The sequence below is a fragment of the Stegodyphus dumicola genome, chromosome 4 (assembly GCF_044657685.1).
Source record: "Stegodyphus dumicola isolate Sdum_Otavi_A_Nest chromosome 4, ASM4465768v1".
Lineage (NCBI taxonomy): Eukaryota > Metazoa > Arthropoda > Arachnida > Araneae > Eresidae > Stegodyphus > Stegodyphus dumicola.
In genome coordinates this window covers 249,695,979-249,723,534 of record NC_140771.1, presented here as the reverse complement: position 1 = coordinate 249,723,534, position 27,556 = coordinate 249,695,979, and the positions used below count along the sequence as shown (strand labels likewise).

The following is a 27,556-nucleotide window of genomic DNA, read 5'->3' as shown; positions in this document are numbered from 1 at the left end:
ATGATATTCCTTGGAATAAGTGCATTGCCGTATACACTGACAGAGCTCAAAAAACATTCTAGTGTTATTTCTTAAATAAAGTTGTACCTGAAACTAAATTTACTCATTGTGAGGCTTTAGAGACAAAACAATCCCCAAAACTTGAAAATCGTTTTGAATCAAGCTGCAAAAATTGTTAGATTTATTAAAAGCCGAGCTTTAAATTAAAAAATATTTACGATTATATGCCAAGAGAGATGGGCAATGAACAAAAAATGCTTTTGGTACATTCCGAAGTAAGGTGGTTATCTAGAGGCAAAGTTTTAAATCACCGTTTTGAACTTTGATTAGAAATTCAAATTTTCCTCTGGGATTCAAAATTTGAATTGCAAAAATGATATTTAGTTAACTATGGCTGGTGCATTTAGCATATTTAGCTGATATTTTTGGAAAGTTAAATGAATTAAATTTAGAATTACAAGGACAAAGTGTTAATTTCTTTACCATTAGAGATAAAATATATGCAATGATTAAAAAAAAAAAACTCGAGCTAATAATTAAAGAACTGAATAATAATATTTTAATTAATGACTTTTACAGTTGTTAGAAAGTTTTCTAACCAAAAATAGCTTGAAAATAAAAGAAGACTTGGCATCCAACATTAAAAATCATTGTTTTTCATTGATAAATAATTTCAGCGTATATTTTACCGAGGATTATGAAAAAGAAAATTGGATTTAGAAATCCATTTGGTTCAAATGTACCTGAAATTTTATCTCGTGAAGAAAAAGAGCAATTGATAGAAATTTCCTGTGATCGAACTCTAACTGAAGATTTTAAAAATAACATGCTTGTTAATTTTAGATGACCCCTCCCCCCAAAAAAAATTGAAAGCATTTGAAGCAAAGCTATTAAATTTTTACAGCCTTTTTGCACAAGCTATTTATGTGAACAAGGATTTTCTTCCATGTTACATTTGAAAAATAAATACAGAACAAAATTAAAAGTGGATCCTAATTTATGGTTAAAACTAAGTGAAATAAGAATTAAGAGAAATTGATCTATCTTAAATAGGTGCAAATTTCACACTAAATTTTAGATTAATAATTGATAATTAAAATGGTAACCAATTTTTAATTTAATATTTTTATGTGTGCATATTTATTACATAGGTTGTTCAAATGGCAATATATATATATATATATATATATTAATATTTCTTTTGAGAAACTGAAAAATAATCATTGTAATATGTAGTGGTGATACTAAATTTTTTTAGTTTTTGTTTAGATGGTACACGTTAGTCCAAAAAGTTGAGAACTGCTGTTCTAAATCATACAATTATATGATAGAACTAAAAATAGAATTTAAATAAATAAAAAGAAAGACAAATAAATCTTAAAAGTCTGGACAATATCACTGCCTTATTTTTTTTTTCAAAGCCAAATACATATTTGGTGTAATGGGTATTGTTCTGTTACCAGGACCAGGTCCAGAAATGTATGCATTGTATGCATATATATATGTATGTACATATGTATCTGTGGGTGTACACACATATATATATGTACATACTTACATACACATGTGCATACATACACACACTTCTGAATCCAGTCCTGATAACAGTACAGTACCCAGTAAAGAATTTGGGAAAATTTCATTTACCATAACTTATTTCAACAGAGATGCGCATTAAAAAATTTTTATATAAATAAAATATGAAACACATTTTCTCCTACCAAATTAAATAATGAAGTTCCTTTTTATTTCTCATGTTCATTCATTTCATCTGCTGTTTTTCTGAAACTTAATAGTGATTTTAATTTTTATTTACCCTAGCCATAAACATAGGCTATTCTTGTCTTACTGTACTAAACCAAAGGAATTACTTTTTTATTTACAATAAAAGAATGCATATTATATTTAAACAATATTAAAACTAAGACATTTATTTTTTGTTTCATTGAAACCATTTAGAGATGTGCATTTTTTGGTTATCATTATAACGATATCTTTCGATGCATATTAATTATACTAAACGACATAAACTATGTAGAAATAAAGAGACAATAATTTAGCTTACACAGACAAAGCTGGTGTTTACCTTTTCTTAAACCAAGATTAAAGTTAACCAATCACTGCATGCAAATGAACTTCTAAAGCATCTTACATACTTCATATATAAAAAGTTACTTATTTTACTACATTAAAAAATGCAAATGAATAACTGATAAAAACACAAAATAGATGTATTACCTGATATTGTTTCATTATAAATTGTTAGATTGTCAATTGTCACTGTAAAAGATATTCCATAATCTTTTTGCAAATAAGTAAGATTTACACAACCTGCAAAATACATAAATAATTACATAAATGCATATTTTAACTAATACAATGTTATCAAAAGTGCAAAAGTTAATTGAAAATTTAAAAACATTTTTTTAAATAATTAATTTTCTAGGAGTAAAAAAAAATAGCATATATTCAGTTTTTACTTCTTCTGTAACTCCGCAATAATTAATTGCTCTTTTTATATATTTTAACAAAGATGACATGCAATTGACAAATGTTTTCTACTTGCAATTTAAAACAGCTTTGTTATTCATAAAAATTTTAAAATTTACAATAGTTAAAACATTTACAATAGTTAAAATTAGCAAAACATCAGAAAAGAATCATTATATGTTATTTTCCTATATGTATACATATATATATAGTACACACACATACACTTATAGTAAAATATTTTCAACACATAAAACAAATCTATTTTTTTTTTTTATTCAGTAATTTGTAGCCTTATATAATTCAACATTTTAATGTCTTTCTGTATCATTAACATTTTCCATTTTCTTTCGAAAACTTCGTTACTTTCCAACATATATAACCACAGAATTTTACTGAGATAGAATTGTATTCTCTCCCCAAACCAGTAACATGTGATCAAAAACTCACATACATATTATATTTATTTTCATGTATTTATGATATTGTTTTATAATTTTTAAGACAGGTAAAAGTCTTAAATTTTTGATCCTCTGGTTCCAACTGTAACAGATCAGAGGATGTAAAATACAACATGAAAGGATGATAAACTGTTTTAGACAAGGCAAGAACTTTGAATGTTCTTAAAACTCTCGATTAAAGAGACTCATGCTGCTAGGAAGATCCTCACAATAATAACTGTTTCTATTCCTTCAATGCTGTTATGTATTGTTAATAAAATTTCTCATAGATTTATAAATCTAGCTCAGTTCTATATGCAACAAGTAATATGGAACCAACACCAATTACCACATGAAGTCGCACCATCAGTGAAACAGACCCTCATCAGTCCACTGGTCTGATAACTGCATTAATGAACTAAATTATGAGCAGCTATTTTGATAGTCAAATGACAGTTTGTTCCACAAAACTTCAATAGCTTCAGACTCACCCACATCTTAAAATAATTGCTGACTCCACTGTATCTTCAACTGCACAGAGATAGAATCTCTTGCCACTCAGAAACACCTTTTATACAGAATGACGTAACGCAGCGGATAATAAAGGAAATCCAAAGCAAATATCAAATCCATCTTCTCCAACCAACTTCCGGACAGGCTACCGAAAATTCTTTACACCAGATCTATGCCACTTCAGTCTTCCCTAGATAATTTGAAAAAGAAAACCATCTTCGTTAAAGGTGTTCTAATACAGAAGCATCTAATTCTTCTGCCAGTGTTGTGATTCTATGCAGTTGTGCATACATCAACACGATTTGTATGTGCTTTATGTTCGATTGTGCATCTTCAAAAACTTTCTGCAGGTGCCCACTATTTCAATATTCCAAACAGATAAAAAGGAGAACAAGAAGGTACATTTATTTCTTTCTTTGTTTCTCCAATTTTGTCTTCACTATGAATTAATGCAGTCCAAACAGCTGATTGGTTGAAGGCCACTCACCTTTCTCCTTTGAGGGTGAAAGACTTTTGCCAAAAAATTGGGACAGATCAGCTTCTTACAGAAGACTCAAAAATAACTCTCATTTTGAAATCAAATATCGCTTTACGGTTGAGACAATGTGAAATCCAATTCGATCTAGTTGGGAGTACCAGCGATGACATGAAAGTTCTCCATATTCTTGCAAATTTAGACACATCAACTTTACCACCTGTTTCAGATTTAATCTTAACACCTCCAGAAAATGACAAATATCTAACTTTAAAAAACAGACTAATTGCAGAGTTTCAAGATCCTGAAGTACAGTAAATCTCTAAACTTTTATCAGATTTACAATTAGATAACAAAAAAACAAACAAAAAAAGTTTCCTTTTGAAACAAAAGAAAGAATTATTTTCAAGCAAAGTGCATGATGATTTTTTAAAAACTTGCTGACAAAAAGACTTCCTTTTAATATGCAAGCATATCAGCTTCTTATGCAGATTTGACATGTCTAGCTCAAACAGCAGATAGGGTTTTGAAAGTCACAACAACACACAAGCAACTATTTGTGCAGCATCAAATACTAAACAAAATACAGAGTTATTTTCAACAATAAGTTTAATGAATAAACAGAGAACCTCGCTAAGCAAGTTAAACGTGTGTGCTGAAAAACAGCAGAATCCAAACCCAAGATACTGTGATAACCGTAATCATTCAAAAAGTAAGTAATCTAATTTACACACAAATCATGTCAACACTTGTTTCATTTTTACCATCAAAAGTTCATCATGTCAACACTTTTACCATCAAAAGTTCTGAGGTGATGATCATAATGTATTTCTCCATGCACTTTTCAGTTTTTTTTTTTTTTTTTTCTTTGAGAACATACAGACTCCCCGTGCACCACATATGTACAACACGGGGCTTACAGAAGTAAGTTAACTAGAACATTAAAGGTTACATGTATAAATAAACATTAAAAATTACATGCATAAATAAAGCAAACAAAAGCAGAGAACAGCAGTCTGGACTTCACGAAAACAGATAAGTTCACTGGCCAAGTCACTCCGAACATTTTCAAATCGTTCTGTAAGCATAATCTAGGGCCATCGAATGTAGGGCACGAGAAAATCAAATGTTCCACATCCTGAGGAACTCTTTTTGAACATTCACATAAATTGTTTGATCATAGATTAAAACGAAACAGATAACTTGCAAATTTACCATGACCAGATAAAAACTGGGACACTTTAAAATTAAACGAGAGGAAAGACTCGGAATTCAGTCTATGGTAAATAGAAGGAAGGAACTTTTTGGTGACTTCAGCATTACAAGATGAAATGTATTCCTCATTCCACATAGCTAAAAGCTTTTTATAATGAAAGGACTTCCAATAACTCTTTGGAATGCTAATGTTGATATCAATGGGTAAATTTAAGGCATCTTTAGCTAAGAAATCAGCTCTTTCATTTCCGTAGAAACCATGATGAGCACGCACATAAGCAAAGCAGATATCAATACCTCTAATTCTAAGTGAACTAACAGTTACTAGGATTACAATAATTAATTTATCGCAGCTGGTAATACTGTTCAAAAGTTGAAGAGAAGAAAGAGAATCAGAACAAATAAGGTACTTTGAGGATGTTGTCCCATGATCCTGAATCCATTTGACGGCAAGATAAATGCACAAAAGTTCTGCTTGAAAAACTGTACATTCATTCCGTATACGGTGTCTAAGAAAACAAATCTCGGAATGGCCTTCAAAAAGAACAAATGCAAGGCCGACCTTGTTGTTCATCTTGCTGCCATCTGTAAAGAAAACCACATGAAAACTTATTTCAGCAGTCTCTTTATAATCGCAGAAATTTATGGGTTCTAAAGAAGCGGGATGAGGAAGATCAGTGAAGGGGACAATTCCATTAATACAGTCTTCCGAAGCATGAGTTGCCAATGACTCAAAAATATTATTCTTATATGCAATTTCAAAATCAATAGGCGGAACTCCTGCAAGAACAAAAGTAGCCTCATAGCTTAAGGTTCTATAACCACTAATAATACGGAAAAGAATTCTCCGTTGAATCTTTCTTAAATTTCTTTTTTTTAACCTTATCAGGGTCAATGTTCCTTCTTACCTTCTTCGGAAACATGCAAGGACCTGACTTGGAACAGAGAGCTTACTAAAGCTATGTTCAAAACTGTGGGAAGTAAACAGGATGCACAAGAAGGGTATACAAAACCCTTTATTTTTCTCTATTTACAATGACTTCCGTACTTCGGAATACACCGACCCGCTACTTGGGGTCAAAACGTAAAAGTATAAAAATAAAACTAAACTCTAATTTAACTTTAGAATAATAAACGTGGAAGATTGGCCTTACATTAACAGGAAGCGTATGTAGTACAGAGAACTGTGAACACTACAATACGTTTAAATTTATCAAGAGGATTAAAACCTCTGGCCTGGAAGGCAACAAGCAACTGCGTAACTTCTAAGGTAAGCGGCCTGCTTCGACTCACTGCTTCCTCTCTCTCGCTTGGCAAAAAGCCACAACTTAAATACTTGGCGTTCACCAGACAAACTTTGCATAAAAACCTTAACGCTTATAATTCTGGCCGGAAGTAGAAAATAAGAAGTGATAGTAAAGATTTAAAATAAAATAAACGTTAGTAAAACTTAAGATCCTTACAACCTTCTTGGCAAGAACATGTCCCCAAGCACGACAGCCGTATGAAATGAAAGGTACAATACACTGCTTATACATGAGTTTCTTCACTTTTCAGTTTGAAAACTAAATTTGGTTAATATTCAATAACAAGTCATGGATACTGGAATACCAGCAAACACTTTCAACAGATTACACATATATGATAAACATAATTAGTAACATTTTCCGCATTCCTATGTCAAATGGAAAACATGTTTGTGGTACGGCTCTACAGCTGTTTGCTGCATATAACACTAAAATTAAAATGTATGGCATTAACCCTTTAAATTTAACTTTCAATCCCAAGCAAAATTTTAAATAATGGGATTTCATAATAGCTGATGTTTCAATTCCCATAATAGCAGCCAATGTTTTCACCCATTTTAGACTATGTAAAAAAAAAAAAAAAAAAAAAAAAAAAAAAAAAAAGGAATCATCAACAGATTAACAACTCTTGCTAGTAGTGACACAATAGAGCACAACACTCAGCTGAATGTTAAAACTGTTTGAGAAGCTTTCGGTATCACAAAATCCTTACACAACTTCCTGAACTAACTAATCCTTCTATACATAGCTAAATAATCAAACATGCCAGTGTTCATTATATCATAATTAAAAGACAACCAGCCCACTCCAAAGCAAGGCAGCTCTGATGCAAAGTTTACGATGAAGCAAAATAGAGTTTGAATATATGTTAGAACATGAAATTTGTTGACCCACCAGAAGCAGTCATTACCTTTACACATAGTACATAAAAAGCCTACCGTCATTATACCAGTTGGAGATTACACAGTACATAATTCAGTAACAATTTTTTATTCACATCCTATTCCACATCCACAAGATATTCATATATTATACCCAATCTCTTTAAGGCAAAACAGTGTTTCTAAATTAGATATTGCATGGGCTTATCATCAAAAAACCACATATCTAGGACAGTGGCAATTACCACTTTTGGTCTTTTTAAGGTTCCTTATGTAGATTTTGGACTCAAAAATGCTGCTTAAACCTTTCAGGGTTTTTCATGCCCAAATTATTACAGATACTAAATTTTTGTTACACATATTTAGATGACATTCTATTATTCTCAAAAAAGAAAGCTATCCAAAGGGAAAAAAAAAATCCAAAGTTTTACACAAACTAAACAAATAAAGACTTAAATTAAATACTTCAAAATGTGCTCTTGGTGTTCCTGAAATAAAATTTTTAGGCCATTTAATAGCCAAGAATTGGAGTAAACTTTTACTTGAAAGAGTAGACGCAACACTGAATTTTAAAAACCAAAAACTATTAAAGACTTGAGAAAGTTTTTAGGGTTACTAAATTTTTACCATAGATATATGCCCCATTCAACTCAAAACCAAGCACTACTCAGGGAACATTTAAAAGGTTCAAAAAAGAACAATACATGTAAAAATTCATTGGTGTGTTCAAATAAATGAAGTTTTTGAAAATGCTATTCAACATTTAACAAATGCTACATTTTTAGCACATCCTTCACCAAATGCATCTCTAATTTTTAAAGTCGATGCAGCTGACTATGCTATTGGCGAATCTCTAAATCAAGCTACTAACTACAGACTCAAAACTCTAGCATTTTTTTTCTAGAAAGCTCACAACAAATGAGACAAAATACAGTGCATATAATAGGGAATTAACAGCAATCTATGCATATCTTTGGAAATTTACATCCATGGTAAAGGAACACAAATTTACAGTATTTACCATTCACAAACACAGTCGCAAACCACTAACATTTGCTTTTGAAAAAATACTCTGAAAAATGTTCCCCCACATCAAAATCGTCAACTCGGATTTATTTCGCAATTCACAACTAATATCTAGTACATATAATATTGTTACCGAGACATCATCTTGCATTTATGAAATTTAAAATTATTGGTTATATTGATTATGAAGAAATTGCTAAGACACAAACAACAGATATGCTAACAATTTTTTAGAAATAAACAGAGTTATGCTTCCAAATTCAGAAACAGACTTATACTGTCATAAATCTACTGGCATAGCAATACTTTATCGAGAAATTCCAAAAATTGTGTTTTTAACTGTGTACATAATTTAGCTCTTCTATCCATTTGGACATAATCAAAATTAGTTTGTAGCCGAAATTAGGGCACAGATAATCAGAAAGTATCTTTCTTCAAGTCAGAGGTTCCCAGAATAAGATCGCTTCACATTCTTTTATTCCCCAACAGAACCTGAAACATACTATGAAGCCTAATGAAAGCTTACATAATTATCCAATTCTCCAATAATATTAAACAGAAAGAGGGTATTTTTACATTTTGCTGATAACGGCCATTATTCAAATCAGTTTTGATGAAAATTTTTACAGTTTTATTAATTAGAGAACTAGATTTAAAGAGTTCTAATAAAGGATTTGAATATCTTTGCCAAAGAAAATCAAGATGTGTATGCTCATAGGAAACACACAAATGAATTTTCGGAATGTAAGAAATCACAATCACTTTATCTCCAAACTGCAGTGCAAGCGTCAAGCACCCAGCTAATTGACTTGAATGGAACTTTGCATATTTGTTTGAAGCAAAGGTCAAAGCATCATATTTAGATAATATCTGCCCCCCCCAACTATCGGAACCTTTTTATAACCCTTTTGGGATGGGTGCGTCCGTTATCACACAGCCAGATGTGTCACATATGAATCACTGTTTAAATTGACTCTGGGAACAGGTGTACCACATATGAATTTTTATATAATACCATTTAATTAGTATTTTTTGTTTAGCCCAATTGTAGTAACGTGTACTGTAGAGTAATTAGGTTACTTTGAAGCAGGAGATATAAAAAATTAGCAATGCCCTTACCAGGACTCGAATGGACCTCTTGAATACCCGCCGAGTGTGCTAACTGTTACACCATGAAGGCATGCAGAAAGGAGGGAGAAAATATCTTATATTCTGTTATGGTGGAATTAATGGAGATTGGAGAATGTTGATTTTCATTCAGTTGCAGCATTTTTTATTTTTGGTATATTGTTTCAGAATGAAAAAGGAAATCATGGGGATAAGTAATATAAATGAACAAAGCTGGATACTAAATACATCAGGGGATATAAACACATGGGGGTGTTCTTGATGTTTTTGAATGCTATTGATTTTATTCTAGGCAATATGGGGATATATGTCACGTTACTTTAGAAGATTCATTCACTCCTCTAAGAATTTATGTGTGGTATTCTTGAGGCGAGTATTTTGTGTATCATTTAGCACAACACATTTTATACTTTTAATGGCATGGAAAATATGATAAAATTTTAAAATTAATTCTAAGCACCACCTGAGTATTCCTTTCACAATGTGGCAAAAATTTAATCTATGGAAATTTTTAAATTTAGGCTGAAGAGTGCAAATAGCCTGCCCCACAGTTCATCATGTTAGCATGCTGTACCTAGACAGCAGTCTGGTGATTAAAGCACCTATCACAGAAGAGGATAATTGCATTAATTTGCAAAGGTACTCCAGAAGTCAAACGCCTTGGGCCAGAAGAGGATGTACACATCATATATGGAGGCAGGTCTCCATGCATGTGGGATGACATCATCACAATATATTAAAAGGCATGACAGAAAAAAAAATGGCTCAAAGCATTTCTAAAGAATTGTTCTCAAGATGTACCACAATCAGATTAGAATCAGAATTTTGGAATATATAATTACGGAAAAAACAGAGTCAAAGTTTGCCTGGACAGTCATACTTGTACACCTGAAGAATGAGTCTCCTGAAGTACCAAGTAGTACGAATACCATGTTACAAAAAGGCCTGTATTTCTGTTTAATATTAGGAAAAATATGTAGTGCCCAGAGCTTTAGAATTTTTTTAAATAGTCTACACATATAAGACTGTAAAACAATTTACAGTAAAATTAAAAATGGTATGGACCAAAAAATTATTGAGACTCAATGTAACCACAGAAATGTAAGAAAGTTAAGTTTTTATGAAAATTCTAGTATACTGGGACAAGAAGGAAAAAAAAATATTTCATAAGATATACACATAGCATGACAGTTCATCAAAACTTGTGCAGGTATCCGTCTTATAACACAATAGATAGGTTCCTAGAAAATACTGTATTGTGTGAAACTGTGTTAAACAAGACTAACAGCCAATATAAAACAAAAAGATGCCCTCCAAAAACTTTATAAAACAAAATATTTTTTTATGGTTCTCACCGCTACCTCAATTAAATTTAGACTTTTTGCAACATGAGATGCTTTTGTCATTTTAACCCTGACTGCTTATCCTGCGATTTTCTCAGGCAATTAGCTTGTGAAAACAAAAGTTTTCATTGCTCAACTGAGAGTATAAAAATTTGCTCAACCTGCAAATTTTGCGGGCATGCAATCTTTTGATCTATTTAAAAATGCATCCCGTCTCTTCCTCATTTAATTGTATATAATTGCATTTTCTACATAGACTTTTGAGTCATGTTATGATCAACAGATGGTACTACTGTAGCCAACTTACACAGAATTCAATATTTAGATAGACAAGACATGAAAAGATAGATTTCAAGACAGACGTGAAAAACATTCTGTGAGCTTTACAAAAAGGAGTGCAAAAATTAAAGCTTCCGAGTTTCATATGGAAACGACTGAGCAAAGTATCTAAAAGCATTCAAACAGAGATACATGTGGTACACTTGTAGGATCTAGTTCTACTCTCAACATTCTGAGATTTACAGCTTGTCATTTTGGATGCCACGTGTCTCCTAATCCCATAAGAAAACAGCCTTATAGACAGTGTGCTGTTTGTTGGTACAAGAAATACATAAACACAAATTTGATGGGAATAATGTGAAGCATGGAATCTTGCTTTGAAATTTACCATACTAAACTTAATTTGTAATATAATTTGTGAAAATACTGAATATTTTCATTAGTATATGCACTTTACGTTTGTATTTTATAAAGTAAATCATAAAATCACTTAAAACTGATTTTTTATGAAAGCCTGTTGTTATGTACAAAATCTATATTAAAAAAATCTTAGTTACAAAAATATGCTACACATTTTAACTCTAAAATACATGTAGATTTGAAATATATAATAAAAAATAAACAATTTTTGAAATGATTTTGACAAAAAAATTGAGCAGTCAGAGGGATTAACAAACAATTCAAATTTATTTATTATCACCATATCACCATCAAAGAAATAAATTTCCTTTTAAATCTGTTTTCTAACTTTCAGACCTAGTTTGGGACTGAAATACAATTTCACAATAATTACTCCTACAAATAAAAAAGCAAATAACAAAGGTTTTTTTTTTTTTTTTTTTTAATGTTTCTTTCAAAATCCCAATTATATAATTTCTGCAATCTATTCCCAGAACACCTGCAGAACAAAATGCATACTGTGTACAATTCATGCTGGGCATGACTCAATTTCAAAAGAATTTTGATGTGAGAGAAGGCAGGTATTTCCAGAATTTATTTTATTTTTGTGTGTGTACAAATAAGTTGTTACTGTTATTACACATGATGGCATAATACATAATTTAATTTTGTAAGTGTTCAAAAATAAAAAATCACATTATCAAAATATGAAAATATATACAGTGTTATAAGATGTTTAATTCATATTCATTAATTTGCTAAAATAAAATTATGTAGCCGAGCTATACAAGGGTTTCTGCAATTCTTTTATTGCATAAAAAAAGTGGTAAAAGTATAGTTTAGGGTACCCCTTGGCAAAACTTGGCGATTTTTGGCGGTACATAGATATCGATTTTGTGCAATTCGTTTTGGCTTGCGAAGCGGCGCTGCTACACAAAGCCAAAATAACAAGACAAACAATTACACAAACTCGGTATCCATGTACACATCGACTTATTTAAAAAAAAAAAAAAACCCGAATTGCACAAAAATGGCATTGTGCACTCCTTTGACTTTATCCATGTACACGTCGACCTATTTTCACTTAAAAAAAAAATCCCCGAATTGCACAAAAATGGTATTGCGCACTCTTTTAACTTTATCCATGTACACATCGACCTATTTTCACTTAAAAAAAAATCCCAGAATTGAACAAACTTGCATTGCGCACTCCCTTTGCCCATGTACACACTGATATATTTTCACTTAAAAAGTCAAAGGAGCACCAAATTCTACAATATAGGCAAACAAAAAATACATTTTAAACCAAACAATAAAATAACATAAAAAAAGGAAAAACATGTTATACATTTAAGCAATATCAAGTTTGCTTCGTACACCCAGAGCCACATAAAAATCAAAATATCAATCATACTCAAATGACTTTTTTCAAACCAGGTACTCTTTCTGATCGAACGCTTCACATAGTGACAATCTGAACCTTTCTTCCTACAAACCCATTCAAATCCATCTAAACAGTTTTAACACAAACCACAGAAACGCTTACAAAACATCCCATGATTCAAAATTTCCCAGAATCATGCACCCGATTACGTCACAATAGGGTTTCCATAACATTCAACTACTCAGGCTACAATAAATGAAACAACTTGGCGATAAATCAAACAACAACTTTGCCATAATACAAGGGGTACCTTAAAGTCTACTCTACCCAAAAAAGCAAAACCACATTATAGGAAATTGTGTTTAAGATGGATACGTATACACACAACATAAATGAGATTCGATTAATATGAAATAATCGATGCACACAGTATGTGTCAAATATAAATAGCTGAAAAGAGTATTATTAAAAAACCTGCTAAAATGATGAACAAGAGGCATGCCAAATTTAGGACTTCCTTATTAGATTAGTCTTCCACTTCTAACACTTCTTTTTTTGTTATGTCACAACAATGTTTTTATTTTGGCAACTATTTTTCTTAACCAGAATTAATGAGATTGTACAATATATCTCTCTTGGTCACATGCTATCTGTTATTCAGTGCCATTTCTTAATTTCCAAACAGACTACTTTTAAATTGCAAAAACAGAATTTTTGTTTCAGTTCTACATGGTTTGTATCCATCATGGAGTAAACGTATGATTTAGGGTTTTTCTATGATTTGCAATTAAAATGGAAAATGTCACTCAATGGTGCATGAAAATAAGTTTAATTGTAAAGAAGACTATATGTTTTGCATGCAGTGGTTTGGTGAAACAGATAGAATTTAATGCTGTTTACTTGTGAGTGGCATAAAAATGGAAGAAGATTTTGAATACCTAAATTTCTTGAAAACAATTAATATTTTACTTTTTAATGCAATAATTATATGTAACCATGTTGCCCAGCAATAATTATATGTATGTAATATTGTATTGTAATAACTTATAATTCATCATAGCAGATGTACAATACTGAGTTTCTGCAATTCTATGATTTTTTAAGTGAAAACAGATGGCTGTGTATATGAGTAAAAAAACATTGAGTAAAAAACATGCATTATATGTATATGAGTAAATTGAGTATATGAGTAAAAAACATGCATTATATAATGTAATGTAAACCTTGCAAAAAATTTTTTTTAAATGTGACAGTTCTATATCTCCCACTCTACTGGATCAATCGCTGAAATTGCATTTTCCATGTCTCGAAAGTGCGAATTAGGCTATATAATAGATTTATATATAGCATTCTTCTAACAGGTATTTTAACACAAAATCAGACTTTTCTGAAATATACCAATTTTTTCCAGATTTCAATTCTATAACTCAAATTATGTGTAGATATTAAATTTTGTAATTTTTGGTGAGAGATTTATGAAGAATTTAAAAAATTTATCTTGGCAAATTTTTTTCAGTTTGTGCCAAGAAAATTCACTTGGCGAACTTCTTAATTTATAGCAACCTATTTTCCTTTCCTTTTTTTCATTGTACATGAGTGGAAAAAAAAGGTTATCGTTCATACTTTTAAATAATTTGAACAAAGTGCACAAACCACATTTGGCATTCTTATCACTTATAATGAATATACCAAATTTCAAACATGCCAAAATGTATATTCACATATATCTTAGGAAATTTTGAATAAAAATTTCTAATTTTTTTGTATGTATATTTAGAAACACATCTACTTTAACACAATGGTAAAACTTTTATAGCTTGTTCCAAATGTTTTTCGAAAAATTTATACAAATTATCTAAAAAATACAAATTTTAAAAATAAATCATAAAAAATTGGCAAGTTTTATTTGGAATGAATCTAAATTTCAAAATATGAAAGGAAGAAGCAAATAAGTTTAAGAAAAAAGAGATATTAATAAATATATACCAAATTCAATTAACACGGAGGAGCTAAAATTTTGAGAGCTAATGTTTTAAAAACTACTCATACAATTTTTACAAAACTTGGCACTATAGCATAACTTAAACCGTAGAATCGAAATATGGGGAAAAAATTGGTATGTTATTTCAGAAAAAGTCTGATTTTGTGTCAAAATACTTACATTAGAACAATACTACACATAAATCTAAAATCTAATATATATCTTAAGTGCCGCTTTCGAGACATGGAAAACGTTGAATTTCGAGACATGAAAACGTTAAATTTTGACAATCTGTCCAGTAGAATGGGAGATATAGAACTGTCTCCCCTTTTTTTGGGGAGGGTGTGTGCCAAGTGTACATAATGTTTAAGGCATGTAATGCCAAGTTTGAGCAAATTTCCGATATTTTTTTAAGTGAAAACAGATTGTACACATGCTGAAAAAACTATAATGCACATAATATATACTATGTTTAATGCACACAATGTCAAATTTGGGCAACTCTTCAACATTTTCAAAACAAAAACAGTACATGAGAAAAACAACAGTGATGTATCATATGTAACGGATAATGTTTAATGTATCATTTTTGTATTTTTAATCAGCATTGTTGCATTAATTGTAATTTTTTTTTTTTTTTTTTTTTTTTTTTTTTGTGTGTGTGTGTGTGTGTGTGTGTGTGTTTTAAATTTTATTTCAAAGTGTTTCCTTTTAATATATTGATAATGTTTGCTAAGTTATGATAAATATTGATTGTTTGAAAAAACTCTGGAAAAAACTTGCCTCTTGTAAATAACTTTAACCAAAACAACTTTTTAGTTTTTACAAGAATTCAGAATATGATATAATTTTACATACAATATTTCTCTAATGTTCATAAAATATTCTAGTATTATGCTTCAGTGAATTAAGATTAATTTTTAAAAAAATGCATAACTTGCATAAATAGCATATTTACCTGTATCATTTAGGCCAACTTTTGGAACTTCTAAATGAGCACAACATCCACAACTATAATTTGAACATACACAACCATAACTGTTAGCTTCCTGTTTAACTGATCGAGCTTCAATTACACAACTACCTGAAACACAAAATATATAAATAATATCCTATGTCTCATAAATATGTAACAAGCTAAGATTAGACAAAAAAAGATGAATATAATATCTTGGATTAAATATGATTTAAAATCAAGATAACTAAACTTTCATTACCAAAAAAAGGGGGACAGAAAGATGTTCAGATTAAATACTGATGTTTCCAAATGTGCAAAACTAAACTGCTCATTTAAGACTCACTTAAACCTGACCTCAAAAAGACAATGCTAAAACAAATTTATTACATTCAGATTTTTTTTTTTTTTTTTTTTTTTTTTTTTGCTGGTACACTCCACTAACTGGACAACAACTACTGTCAGACATTAATATAGCCACTAAATGTTGCCCAATTACCTGAAAAGATTAAATGAAAATCCTAATAATACCTGCAAAAGGCATCACTGCTATGATATAAGTTACAGTACAAAGTCCGAAACCCAGACGTCCATTATCCAGAATGATCTACAATCCGAACCTCAAAACTACCAATGCTTTTCTCGTAGGCTTTACACATTCTCATCTCAACACACCAAAAGGCACACTCTTGTTTTAGGAGATTATAAAAATTATGTTGTCATTCTCTTCTTTCCATCAATTAGCTATAAAGTTGCATGCATTTTGCAGAAATTTAACTTTCGGGTCGTTTATTCTCCCATCAATAAAATTCAGAGTTCTATACTCAAGGACCCCATTCCGGATACGAATTCCTGGGGGTATTTACAGAATTCCTTGCCAGTGTGGTTTAATTTACATTGGCCAAACTAAGAGAGCCTTCAAAGTTTGTGTTAAGGAACATGAGGCATATGTTAGAAAAAAAGAAACACAGAAGTCTTCTGTTGCCCAACACTGTTGGTCCGAAAATCACACTTTCAATTTTTCTGCTGCCAAAATTATTTAAAAAACATCTTCCATTGGTGAACTGGATTTTATAGAGGCATTTCACATTCAAAAAAATCTTTCTGTTCTAGTTAATGACCCTAATTTCAATCCATCTTTGCCTTCAGCCTTTAAAGAAATTATGTTTTAGTTCTGGTTTCATCAACAGATGGCACCAATGGCTTATCTCCTGTCCAGGCTTTCTTATCTTATCTTGTTCATTTGCGATTTTGCAGCTGAGGATGATGGTTTGGTAAAACCATCGAAACTAGTCCTGTAAAAATTTGAAAATATAACGCTGATTTTTGTTATTTGGCTTCTAAATTAATGATCTAATATCTGGAAAAATCCCAAATCGGGAATCTCCGAAGTCCTGACGAGTCTGGATTTCAGACTTTATACTGTACTATACACTATATATATATATATATATATGTATGTGTGATATTTGCAGTAGATGGGCATTGGGAATGATGAAGCTTAGCAATCTAGTCCCATCAGAGTTCAGGTGTGGTCGCTGCGAAGTGGAAGGCAGGTGAATTGAAGACACAGAAGAAGTTTATTTTTTTTAAAAACTTCATAGCTTTATTCACTTAAAATGGCAGATCACTATTCTTTTAGATTCTCCAAAATTACATATCCAATAATGATTTAAATTAAAATAAGGTTAAATTTAAGCATTCAATATCATAACTATTCTTCTTCTAAGGGAAGAAGAAGGGATAGAGCAGCGTGAAATTAGTAACACAACAACCTTGAGCTTGGTGTAGATTTATGTACAAGATATCAATCAATTTTGAGGGCAAACAGGTACAGGTCCCTCTTCGTCAGGAGCAAAGAAATCTGCAAGACAGTTTTGAAACTTGCAAATTTCTTTGCTCTCGACAAAGAGGGGCCAGTACCTGTTTGTCCTCGAAACTGATCAAGATTTTGTACATAAATCTACGAGAAGCTTTCACCTTTTAATTTGTCCTGTTACTTTATGAGCACACCTTCTACAATCACACATTTCTAAATTGTTCTATCAGTTTTCAAGTTTAAATTAAAATATCAGGATCATTATTTTCATACACACAAAATAAAAGGAAGATACTTTAATGTTCAGTGTATTTTTATCTCTTTTATTTAATACTGGTAATACATTATTTGTATTACCAATTTGTTATTGAGCCATTAATATGTGTACTCAGCATTATTTATGAATTAAAATAAACCATATTTATATACTGCTTATAAATGTCATACTTGATTTATTATTTGTGACTGCCTGCGAAAATGAATACAAAATTAGTTCAAGAAAGCCATTTTTTTTATGTTTGCATTTTTGACAACACAATGTCCAATAAAAATTTTCTTACATATACATGTATGACATAAGTTTTGCACAAAACTTCCTTATCTCCTCTATAAGATCACCTGAATTGCAAGTTTTGTCATAGATTTTTCTTTATCAATCAACTTCAACTTTTTGTAGGATTGACTTCTTATTACATGCTCTAAGCCAATTAAAAAACAAGCAAAGCATATTCTGTGCAATAGAGCAAATATTAACAGATTTTTCGCATTAAACAGCCAACAATTAATTAATAGCAAAGGCCATTTAAAAAGGCATTTAGAGGTGGAAAATCTGCAAAATGGATCGATCACTCATTATCAAATTCCACAGGAAAGGCTCATAAATAACTCTTGTTGGCATACTTTTTTTTAAATCACTATCTTCTAAGATGTTTTTGGGTAAGTATTGCTTACTACATAGTCAAAAATATTTTATAAAAGGGAAAAATACATAAAAGTTGGACAATGAAACTAAAATACTTGTTGAACATAGCATTCCCTATTTCAAGCCAGCAAATTCCACTTCTGACCAGAAGCCCTGAAAGATTAATAGTAGCAAAGTGGGAAGTCTAAATTTTTAGTTTAGAGTCAGAGTCCAAGATCTGGATTCGGGACCATAGTATACATTTCATAGTCTATTAGCTGATTGATTATTGAGGCATTTTTACTGCTATGGAAAACTTCTACTATATTATCTTCATTTATTACTAGTTCTCTACCTTTCATCACAAATTTTACTAATCCGAAAATTTCACTTTTTGTTTGTGATATCCCAAAATCTTCAAATTCACAGCTATCATCCTAAAAAGCTTAATGAATACACTAATGGCAATGTATCATGAGATTTGTGACTAAAGACATGATATTCCACTAAAATTTGTCTCGCTCCAATTGTGCGGTGAACAAATTAAGCCTGAATTATACAGTCAAAAGTCGTTAATCCGGACTTTGGCGATTCCCGATTATCGATTTTTCCGGATTATAGATCATCAGTTTAAATCTCGTTAAGATGGCATGCAGAAATTCTAAAATTAAAAATATGAAACCGTAATTTATGAAATAAAGAACAATTATGATCTAAAGGGTATCAAAATTTACAAAAAAAAAAGCTTAATATTTATTTGTTTACTTTATTAAACATTTCTTTCAATGTAAGTTGTTTAAGTTGCTTCGTTTTATGTGATAATACTTTCTCTTTAATTCTATAAACAGACATAATTTCTTGTTCAGTTACAAAGTTCCGCTGTTCAAGTCTCGTTAATTGCTGTGCCGAGAATACCGACTAACTTGTCAATCGAAATTTTTTCGTTTTCACTGATCTCTCTGTCACATTCTTTGTGTCTGTATCCATTTTTTGCAGCAATTCCACTTTTTGTTTGTTGGACATTGAAACATACTTTCGTTTTGTAGATCCTTTGGAAGTTCCAGCATTGGAAATTCTATTTGACATAATCGAAAGTTTTAAGTTTACTTTTATAAAATTGCTCTTACAGTCTGCAAAAAATAATAAGCAGGATCCAATTCGAAGATTATGGAACAACGCAAACATTAACTGAAATAGATAATTAGATAATTTTAGCTTACACCATCCGTTATACATTAAACGCGCAGGCGAAAACGTATTCTGCACTTGCGCACACGCATATGCGCAGTAGTCAAGGTCTTACGCGCACGCGTAAAACGCCTGTGCGCATGTGCCAACGCGGCGCATGCGCAGAAAGTTTTTAGCTTTGAGGTCCGGATTATGGGTGTCCAAATTAACAACTTTTGACTGTATTACTTTTGTAATTTAATGTATACTTCCCACATATGTTTAAGGTTCATATGAGTCCCAATGAAATAAAATTCCCTTATACTAAAAATACTTGAAGAGATAATTTTCTGCCATGCATTTTGGCCACATTTTTAATCACAAACAATTTCTAGTAATAAAAATAGTTTATAGAGGGCAAACAGACACACATTGTACACTAGGTACAAAAGGCTTATGACAACATTAAATCAGTTACTCAATTCAAACAGCAATCAATGACTTAAGAATATCATTTACAAAATATATTTAAAAAATTTTTGGTTAAATTTCTTCTTATCAACACACTGAACACACGTATAATGTCAGCATCAAAGGTTACAATGCTGTTTGCTATTCAGTTACTTATATTTAAAACAAAAACTGTTTTAGATATGGCTGCGTCATTTCTTAAGCTGCCAAAAAAGTCACGTGGTGATGAAAGCAAAAAATAATAAAAAATAAGGTTACATGATATTCAGAAACATAAAATCAGTGTTTATCACTCCTACTATGTTTTGGTTTTGATGTGTATGCAGAGCAATAAGCAGCTATGGAATGAAACTATTGATCATACACATATTTGTTAACAAATGATTGTGTTTGTTTAAAGGAGAAACAAAGTTTAACATAAAATATTAAGAATCGGGACTCTCCACATGTTTTAATGTGAAAAAATGTCTACTGTGCATGTATAAAATAGTACTGTTTTGTTATCGGGACCGGATTCAGAAACGTATGAATGCATGCATGCGCGTATGTGCATATGTATTTATATGTATATACCAACATACATTTGCACTTACATACAAACATACATGCATATATAAAATAAATCTTTATCCAATCCTGATAACAGAACAGTACCCATAAAACATTAAGCTTATGCTAATTCCGGAATCTAACTTTTCCTTTCTTTTCGCAAAAAATTTCTAAAAAAAATTACTGGTGGTCAGGATGTCTGGATATTAGATCCTTCCGGATGTTGGACGTGCAGATTTTGGAATTTGAAATGTATCAGGTGTACTGAATAAGAACACTGTTCATTATAGGATGTAAATGAAAGCTATATACAGTCAAAAGTCATTAATTTGGACACCCATAATCCGGACCTCAAAGCTACAAACTTTCTCCGCATGCGTCACGCGTGTAAGACGTTTACGGCTGCGAATATGCATGTGCGCATGCGCATAATACATTTACGCATGCGCGTTTAATGTATAACGGACAGTATAAGCTAAGCTAAAATTATCTAATTCAGTTAATGTTGCAGATTGCGTTGTTCCTTAATCTTCTAATTGGATCCAGCTTATTATTTTTTGCAGACTGTTAGAGCCATTTTATAAAAGTAAGCTTGAGCTTTTGGTTATGCTAGAAAGAATTTCCGATTCTGGAGCTGCCAAGGGATCTACAAAGCGAAAGCATGTTTCGATGTCCATCAAACAAAAAGTGGAATTGCTGCATAAAAGCATATCCTTTGTTTCTCTAACCATTCCTAAATCTGTTTATTAATTTCACGCTGCTCTTCAGGAGGGAGGGGGCATTGTGGCACGCACTGAATTGGAAGTTGATTTGTCAGCACTATCCTTATCTTCAGGGCACATGTTTTTATTTTATTTGGCTTATAATTCCTTACTAAATGTAGTATTTCATCTCGATAAACTCCATCTTTGATATGATTTAAATCAAATTCCTCGTCATTATAATTCACTTCCGATAGTGAAGAAAGTGACACAGAAGTTATTGAAAACGAAAAAATTTCGATTGACAAATTAGTCGGTATTCTCGACACAGCAATTATTGGACTTGAACAGTGGAACTTTGTAACACTGAACAAGAAATTATGTCTGTTTATAGAATTAAAGAGAAAGTATTATCACATAAAATGAAGCAACTTAAACAACTTACATTGAAAGAAATGTTTAATAAAGTAAACAAATAAGCTTTTTTGTTTATGAATTTTTATACCCTTTAGATTATAATTGTTCTTTATTTCATAAATTATGGTTTCATATTTTTAATTTTATAATTTCTGCATGCCATCTTACCAGATTTAAACTGATGATCTATAATCCAGAATCGCCGAAGTCCCGACGAGTCTGGATTAACGACTTTTGACTGTATTGGAGTTCAAAAGTGGATAAACTATTGGTGCTGTATAGCAGGTAAAAATGCAACAAAGACAATATTTCTCCTTGATGTACTGATGGCCCCACAGTATCCAGGATACCTGTACACATAGAAGAATGAACAGCTTCTTTGAATCAAAATAACTGCCGAGACAAGAAGTTATCAGAAAAAAAGTTTAACCCTCTAAGCGGCAAAGCCATATATATTTAAGGCCTGGAATATTTTTTGCGATATCTGTAAGATTGTATATATTAAAATATGTCAAAGAAATTAAGGCAATATATCAAAAGTACACAAATCCAGGTATGAAATACAAAGAGAGTTTTTTACATTAAAATCAAAAAAATAATTTGTTCTCATAGTAGTTTTAGGAAATTTGTGCTTTCTTAGCAAAAACCATGGTCGCTCAGAGGGTTTAAGTGTTAAAAAGAATAGCAAACAAAAATATGAAACAACTACTATTCAAAGTATGGTTGAACTTGGATATTTTACTGAAATCATCCACTTCTATAAAATCTGAATATTAGGAGGTTTCCAGAATTAATATTCATGGTCAAACATTACACCAAATATGTAATCAAGTAATGCTCGCACTAAACTCTATTTTCAATGATGTTATTAATGCAGAACTTGAACACATCGTAATGCAAATTGAGTATTGTTCAGTGATCAGCCAACTTTCATTGCCTTTCCCACTCCTAGGAGTGTAAAAGCATGCAGAGCTGCATCAGAGGTATATGTTCTGGAGTGTTTCATGTACCAGGAAGCTTCAAGGTAAAATAATTACAGTTTTGGCTGAAGTATCATAGAACTATTTGGAAACAATGACAGTTCTCAATATTTCATAGACTACTGATGCATACTATATGATAAAATGGTCCAGTGATTTAACAGGGTTCATAACCATATTTTAGTTAAAAAAATAAGCACCTATAAGCACTTTTGGTAAAATCCTAGTATACGGTGCAGCCTTGGCACGACTTTGAAAATTATTGCCAACACCAAAAATGATCCAAAGAACGTCTATAAGTCGCCAAAAGTAGCCAAAAATTATCCAAAGAACGTCTATAAGTCGCCATCATAAAGTCGCCAAAAGTAGCCAAATCCCGTGTGCACTGGATATTAGGATTAAACCGCACTTTTCAAGCACATTTTAAGAAAAAAAATAAGCACCTGTCTAATTACATTATACACAACTGCATAACCTTAAAAATAAAACTTGTAATTTAAAATATGAGAAATGCAGTATTTATTAAGAGAGAAAAAACATTACCTCAACCATGGAAAATAATTACTTTTTTTTTTTTTTTTTTTTTAATTTTAAATAACAGTTCAATTTACAGAACTAGTTTACAATGAGAGAAAAAAAACTATGCAGAACTAAACTATATTACAAGATTTAATGATGAAATTTCAGTTCAAAATAGAGAAAATAAATAATAATAAGGCATATTTATCATATTCGCTTGGAACCTAAAAATAAATACAATTTATTTTTCCACTCATATTGATATTTAAATAATTTAAATCTAAATTCTGAACATTTTCTAAATTTTCATCATATATCAGTTTTCCCTTAACAGATATTACAAGCAAAGTAATCTAAGTAAAAAAGAGGAACATTTCTGAAATCAGAAGGCAGAAATTTGCTTCATGCAGTCATCCTTTAACAGTAAAAGCTTAACTAACCCGCATACTTGGAAATTGGCGAATATTCAGACAGTCAAGCGTAACTTGAAAAAGAGGAGCGGAGGGTAGACTGTAGCCGCTCTTTAGATTTTTCCGCTAAATAAGTGCTTTTGACATTTCGATATGTGCATCATATGAAAATAAACCAATGGAACTGAAAAATATTCTGCTTAGCAAGCACAGTAAAACTCTTTTAGGTGTTCATAAACAAATCTCGGACAGAACATCCAAATTAATTATCTCTGCGAAATATTGGAAATGTTATTGCGCAATACGTGTGCCGTAATTCTTCTCTACGTGATATTATGCAATCGAAATCAACAGCTGCCGGTATTGGGAGAATAAAGAACTAAATAACTGGGGTGTTTTTCATTCTAATTTTCAACAGACGGCGTTAAATTTCGGGAATAGAATCATTCTTCGCTTGGGTTGGTAGACCGCAGAACTTTTAGTCCTATTCAATCCAGATTGGAAACTGAAAAAAAAAAAAAAAAAGTGTTGCTTGTTTTGCAGCGAACTGTAACAGTTTCAATATTCGAGATTTTGCGGAGAAAGGGGAGAACCTCCCAATCTTCGTACTGTATAATGTATTGGCCAAAAAAAAAATGAAATTATTTTGACTATTCGATTACTTTCCCTTTATTTAAGCCATTCCGAATATTATTCCTTAGAAAGCTAATCTGTGTTAAAACACAACCATTTTTGGAAGTTTACTATACTTCAGCAGCTATGTTATTATAAAGCAGCTATGCTTCAGCTGCAACTATGTTATTATAAATATTCATACATATGCTCATAATATAAGCATAATGATCATAATAAACATGAATATGAACTGACCAAGCGGAATGAGAATGTAAATTATTAAGATCTTGATAGAAATTCAAACGTGTTTAGTATTTGGATGGGCGGAAAAGAATGCCGAATGTACCGGAATTTTCTACTGCTTTCGCAATTCTTTGACAAACGACGGGCACCTGTCTCTACTCTTCGTGCACACCAAAGGTTATGTTAATGCAGAGAAAGGGGGAAAAGCTATTTCCGGGAGTATGATTCACCATCTGACATTCCACATTAGGAAGAAAAGTTGTTTACTTAGCTTTGGCTTTGGTATGGGGAAAAATAGCGAGTTCATTAAAAAAGAAAAAGCACTAAAAGCAAAGAATAAGCACTAAAAAAAAAAAAAAAATAAGGGCCTTTAAAGAAAAAATAAGCACCTATAAGAAGCACTTATAAGGACCGCTACGAACCCCGTTTAAAATACTGTATCCCCAAACAGATGCCATATATGAGGATGGAAATTCATTAATTCGCACAATATGATATTAACACAATAATTTAGAGAACACGGAAAACAACTCAACTATCTTCCAGTGTATGGTTTCCCATAGTTTAATTAACTGATTATTCAAATTTTTGATACTTTTCCTGAACTCCTCAACTTCCCCCTCACATTTCCTTGCCCGGATGTAAATTTAAAGTTAAGTCAAGTGAGTATTTGAACAGGTGAATCCTGGAGTTTATTCAGAGTGTGTTTTCGCTAGCCGGCGTACGTTACGTTTCTGACCTTGCTGTTACGCCTTTTGGCTATTTGAATAATTATCACGTTGGATAGGTTGTCGAGTCAACCTAATTAGCTGTAATTTAAAGTGCTAATCAGCACTACTCTTTTAAACTTGAATTTATTGTGTTACAATTCTTACTTTCCACCGCAAGTTGTCAGTGTTATTGTAGAGCATGAAGTAAGTACCCTTCTGTTCATAGTTGTGAATAATAAAGGGTAATTTTCACCCTTCCTATGTGCTGGTATTATTTCACATCTGTGTAAGAAGTCGCCAGTTTCTTTAGTAGTATCTAGTAGAGCTTATGAGGCCAAACAAAGCAAGATCCTATACCATGTCTTCTACCATTATGTGGTTTCATACTACTGAACTTGTTTATACAAGTATGCTACTAGACAGAGTTTGAAACCTTTTGCTTTCTCCTTCCTTCATGATCTTGAAAGGAAATAGCTATTGTTTTGCAAGATGAATGACTAAAAATACTTTGATTATAGGTTTTTATTCATCATTTCCAACAAGAACTGTAGTAGTACCAGCTTCCAAAAGAGGATCTACATTGCATTGATAAAATGTTACAATTCAGATGCATGTGTTTCTGTTTTATAGTCTAATCCTTGAAGTTTGAAATATATTATAATCTCAACTAATTCATTATCAAGCACTTTCTTTATATTAAAAAGCATAAAAAATGCAAAAAATTTTTTCTATGCTTCTCAATAAAATACTCAAGAGACAGAATTATTCTCGACATTTTTCAAGAATTTGGGAAGAATCCGAATTCAAAACAATAATAAAAAAACCTCTCTGAAAAGTATAGGACATGCCTGCTGAAAATTTTTAACCACTTCATTTTTTACTTTGCCTAGACAGGCATTTCAAATTGTCTATTTCTGTTTTGGTGAAAGGATAGGAATTTTCAGTATAGTAAGACAACACATACCTGAAAGTCATTGTTGATAATTAGATTCATCATAATTGGTATCACCTCAGGGAAATTTTATCCCTGAGGCACTTAATATTTAATCTAAGAATAATGATGACTCCTTTGGAGTGTTTCCTGAAAATTTCAAATTTTTAGAAAAATTATTTCAAACCTATACATATAAATTCCCCTCCAAATACTGAACTTATTTACATCAGCATCAAACCTATTTCATTATTATTATTTTTTTTTTCATTCTATTTGTTTAAAATTGTTTCTGAACAAATGATAGTCTTCAACCACATATCTGAAACTGGCATAATAATTAACATAATTATATTCATTTCAGATTTGGTCTGAAATCAATTTCAGAACCATTGCATCAGTAGACAAGATGCTTTTATCTTTTGAGTTGGCTTCCACCCATATGACATTAAAGCTCTTCAGTAATGTGTATCTCACAATAAAATTTATGCTTTTCTTAGCTTATTTTCCTACCAGCTAGGATTCATATATGACTGCATGATCACACAGCATTTGACACTTCTATACTCATAAAAGCAGGACATTTAAAAAAAAATTCTACCATGCAATAATAACAGAAAAGGTAAAACACACCGCTCTAACAACTATTTTATTCTAAGAATTTATTTAAAATTTCGAAATTTTACATTCATGTACATGAATGAGTTATTTAAGTTAAGACGGCTAAATCGATAATTTTTAAATGTGCCAAACTGGTCCAAGACTGCAGTTTTACCTAAAACAGCAGGTAAATAATAAATTACCTCTTGTAAAATTATTGATATCCTCATTAATTCAAATAACCCACATAAACAAGCAACTTTGGATATTAAATATATAAGCATATACCCTTGACTGAAATTTAATAAATTACAAATACCTCATACATGATACGGAATAAATAAAACAGAGAAATTATTTACATATAGTAATTAATTTTACTTAGAAAAAACAACATAAAACATTTCATATACCTAATGTAAAAAATAAAAACAATGTGAATACAATGGCCATTCTTATATCGGACTTTAAGTTCTACTAACAATAATTAAAAGTTCTCAGTTGTTTATCAAATATTTGAACAAAAGTAAACAAAACTAAAGAGTTGAGGAGTAGAGCACGTGACTAGAGTTGAGAAGTGGGAAGAAACACGTGAAATTTTTTTTAACGTGCAGATAAAGATAAGAATTTCAAAGCAGATTAATACATGGAGTTTAGACTGTATGTGCGACAGACTGTTTACGTATATACAAACACACACACAAAAA

The 27,556-nt window shown here is 31.2% G+C and overlaps 1 protein-coding gene across 1 annotated transcript in view; it reads right to left on the bottom strand.

The window, feature by feature from the left end:
* The window catches only part of LOC118193295 (uncharacterized), a 36,329-nt gene extending 8,911 nt beyond the window's left edge, over window positions 1–27,418 (bottom strand). The window contains exons 1-3 of the mRNA XM_035364355.2: window positions 27,263–27,418; window positions 15,820–15,945; window positions 2,239–2,331 (exon numbers count right to left, since the gene is read on the bottom strand). Coding sequence (XP_035220246.1) covers window positions 2,239–2,331; window positions 15,820–15,945; window positions 27,263–27,302 — 259 coding nt within the window. The 5' untranslated portion in view covers window positions 27,303–27,418. The remainder of the gene's footprint in view (window positions 1–2,238; window positions 2,332–15,819; window positions 15,946–27,262) is intronic.
* Between the last annotated feature and the right edge of the window lie 138 nt (window positions 27,419–27,556).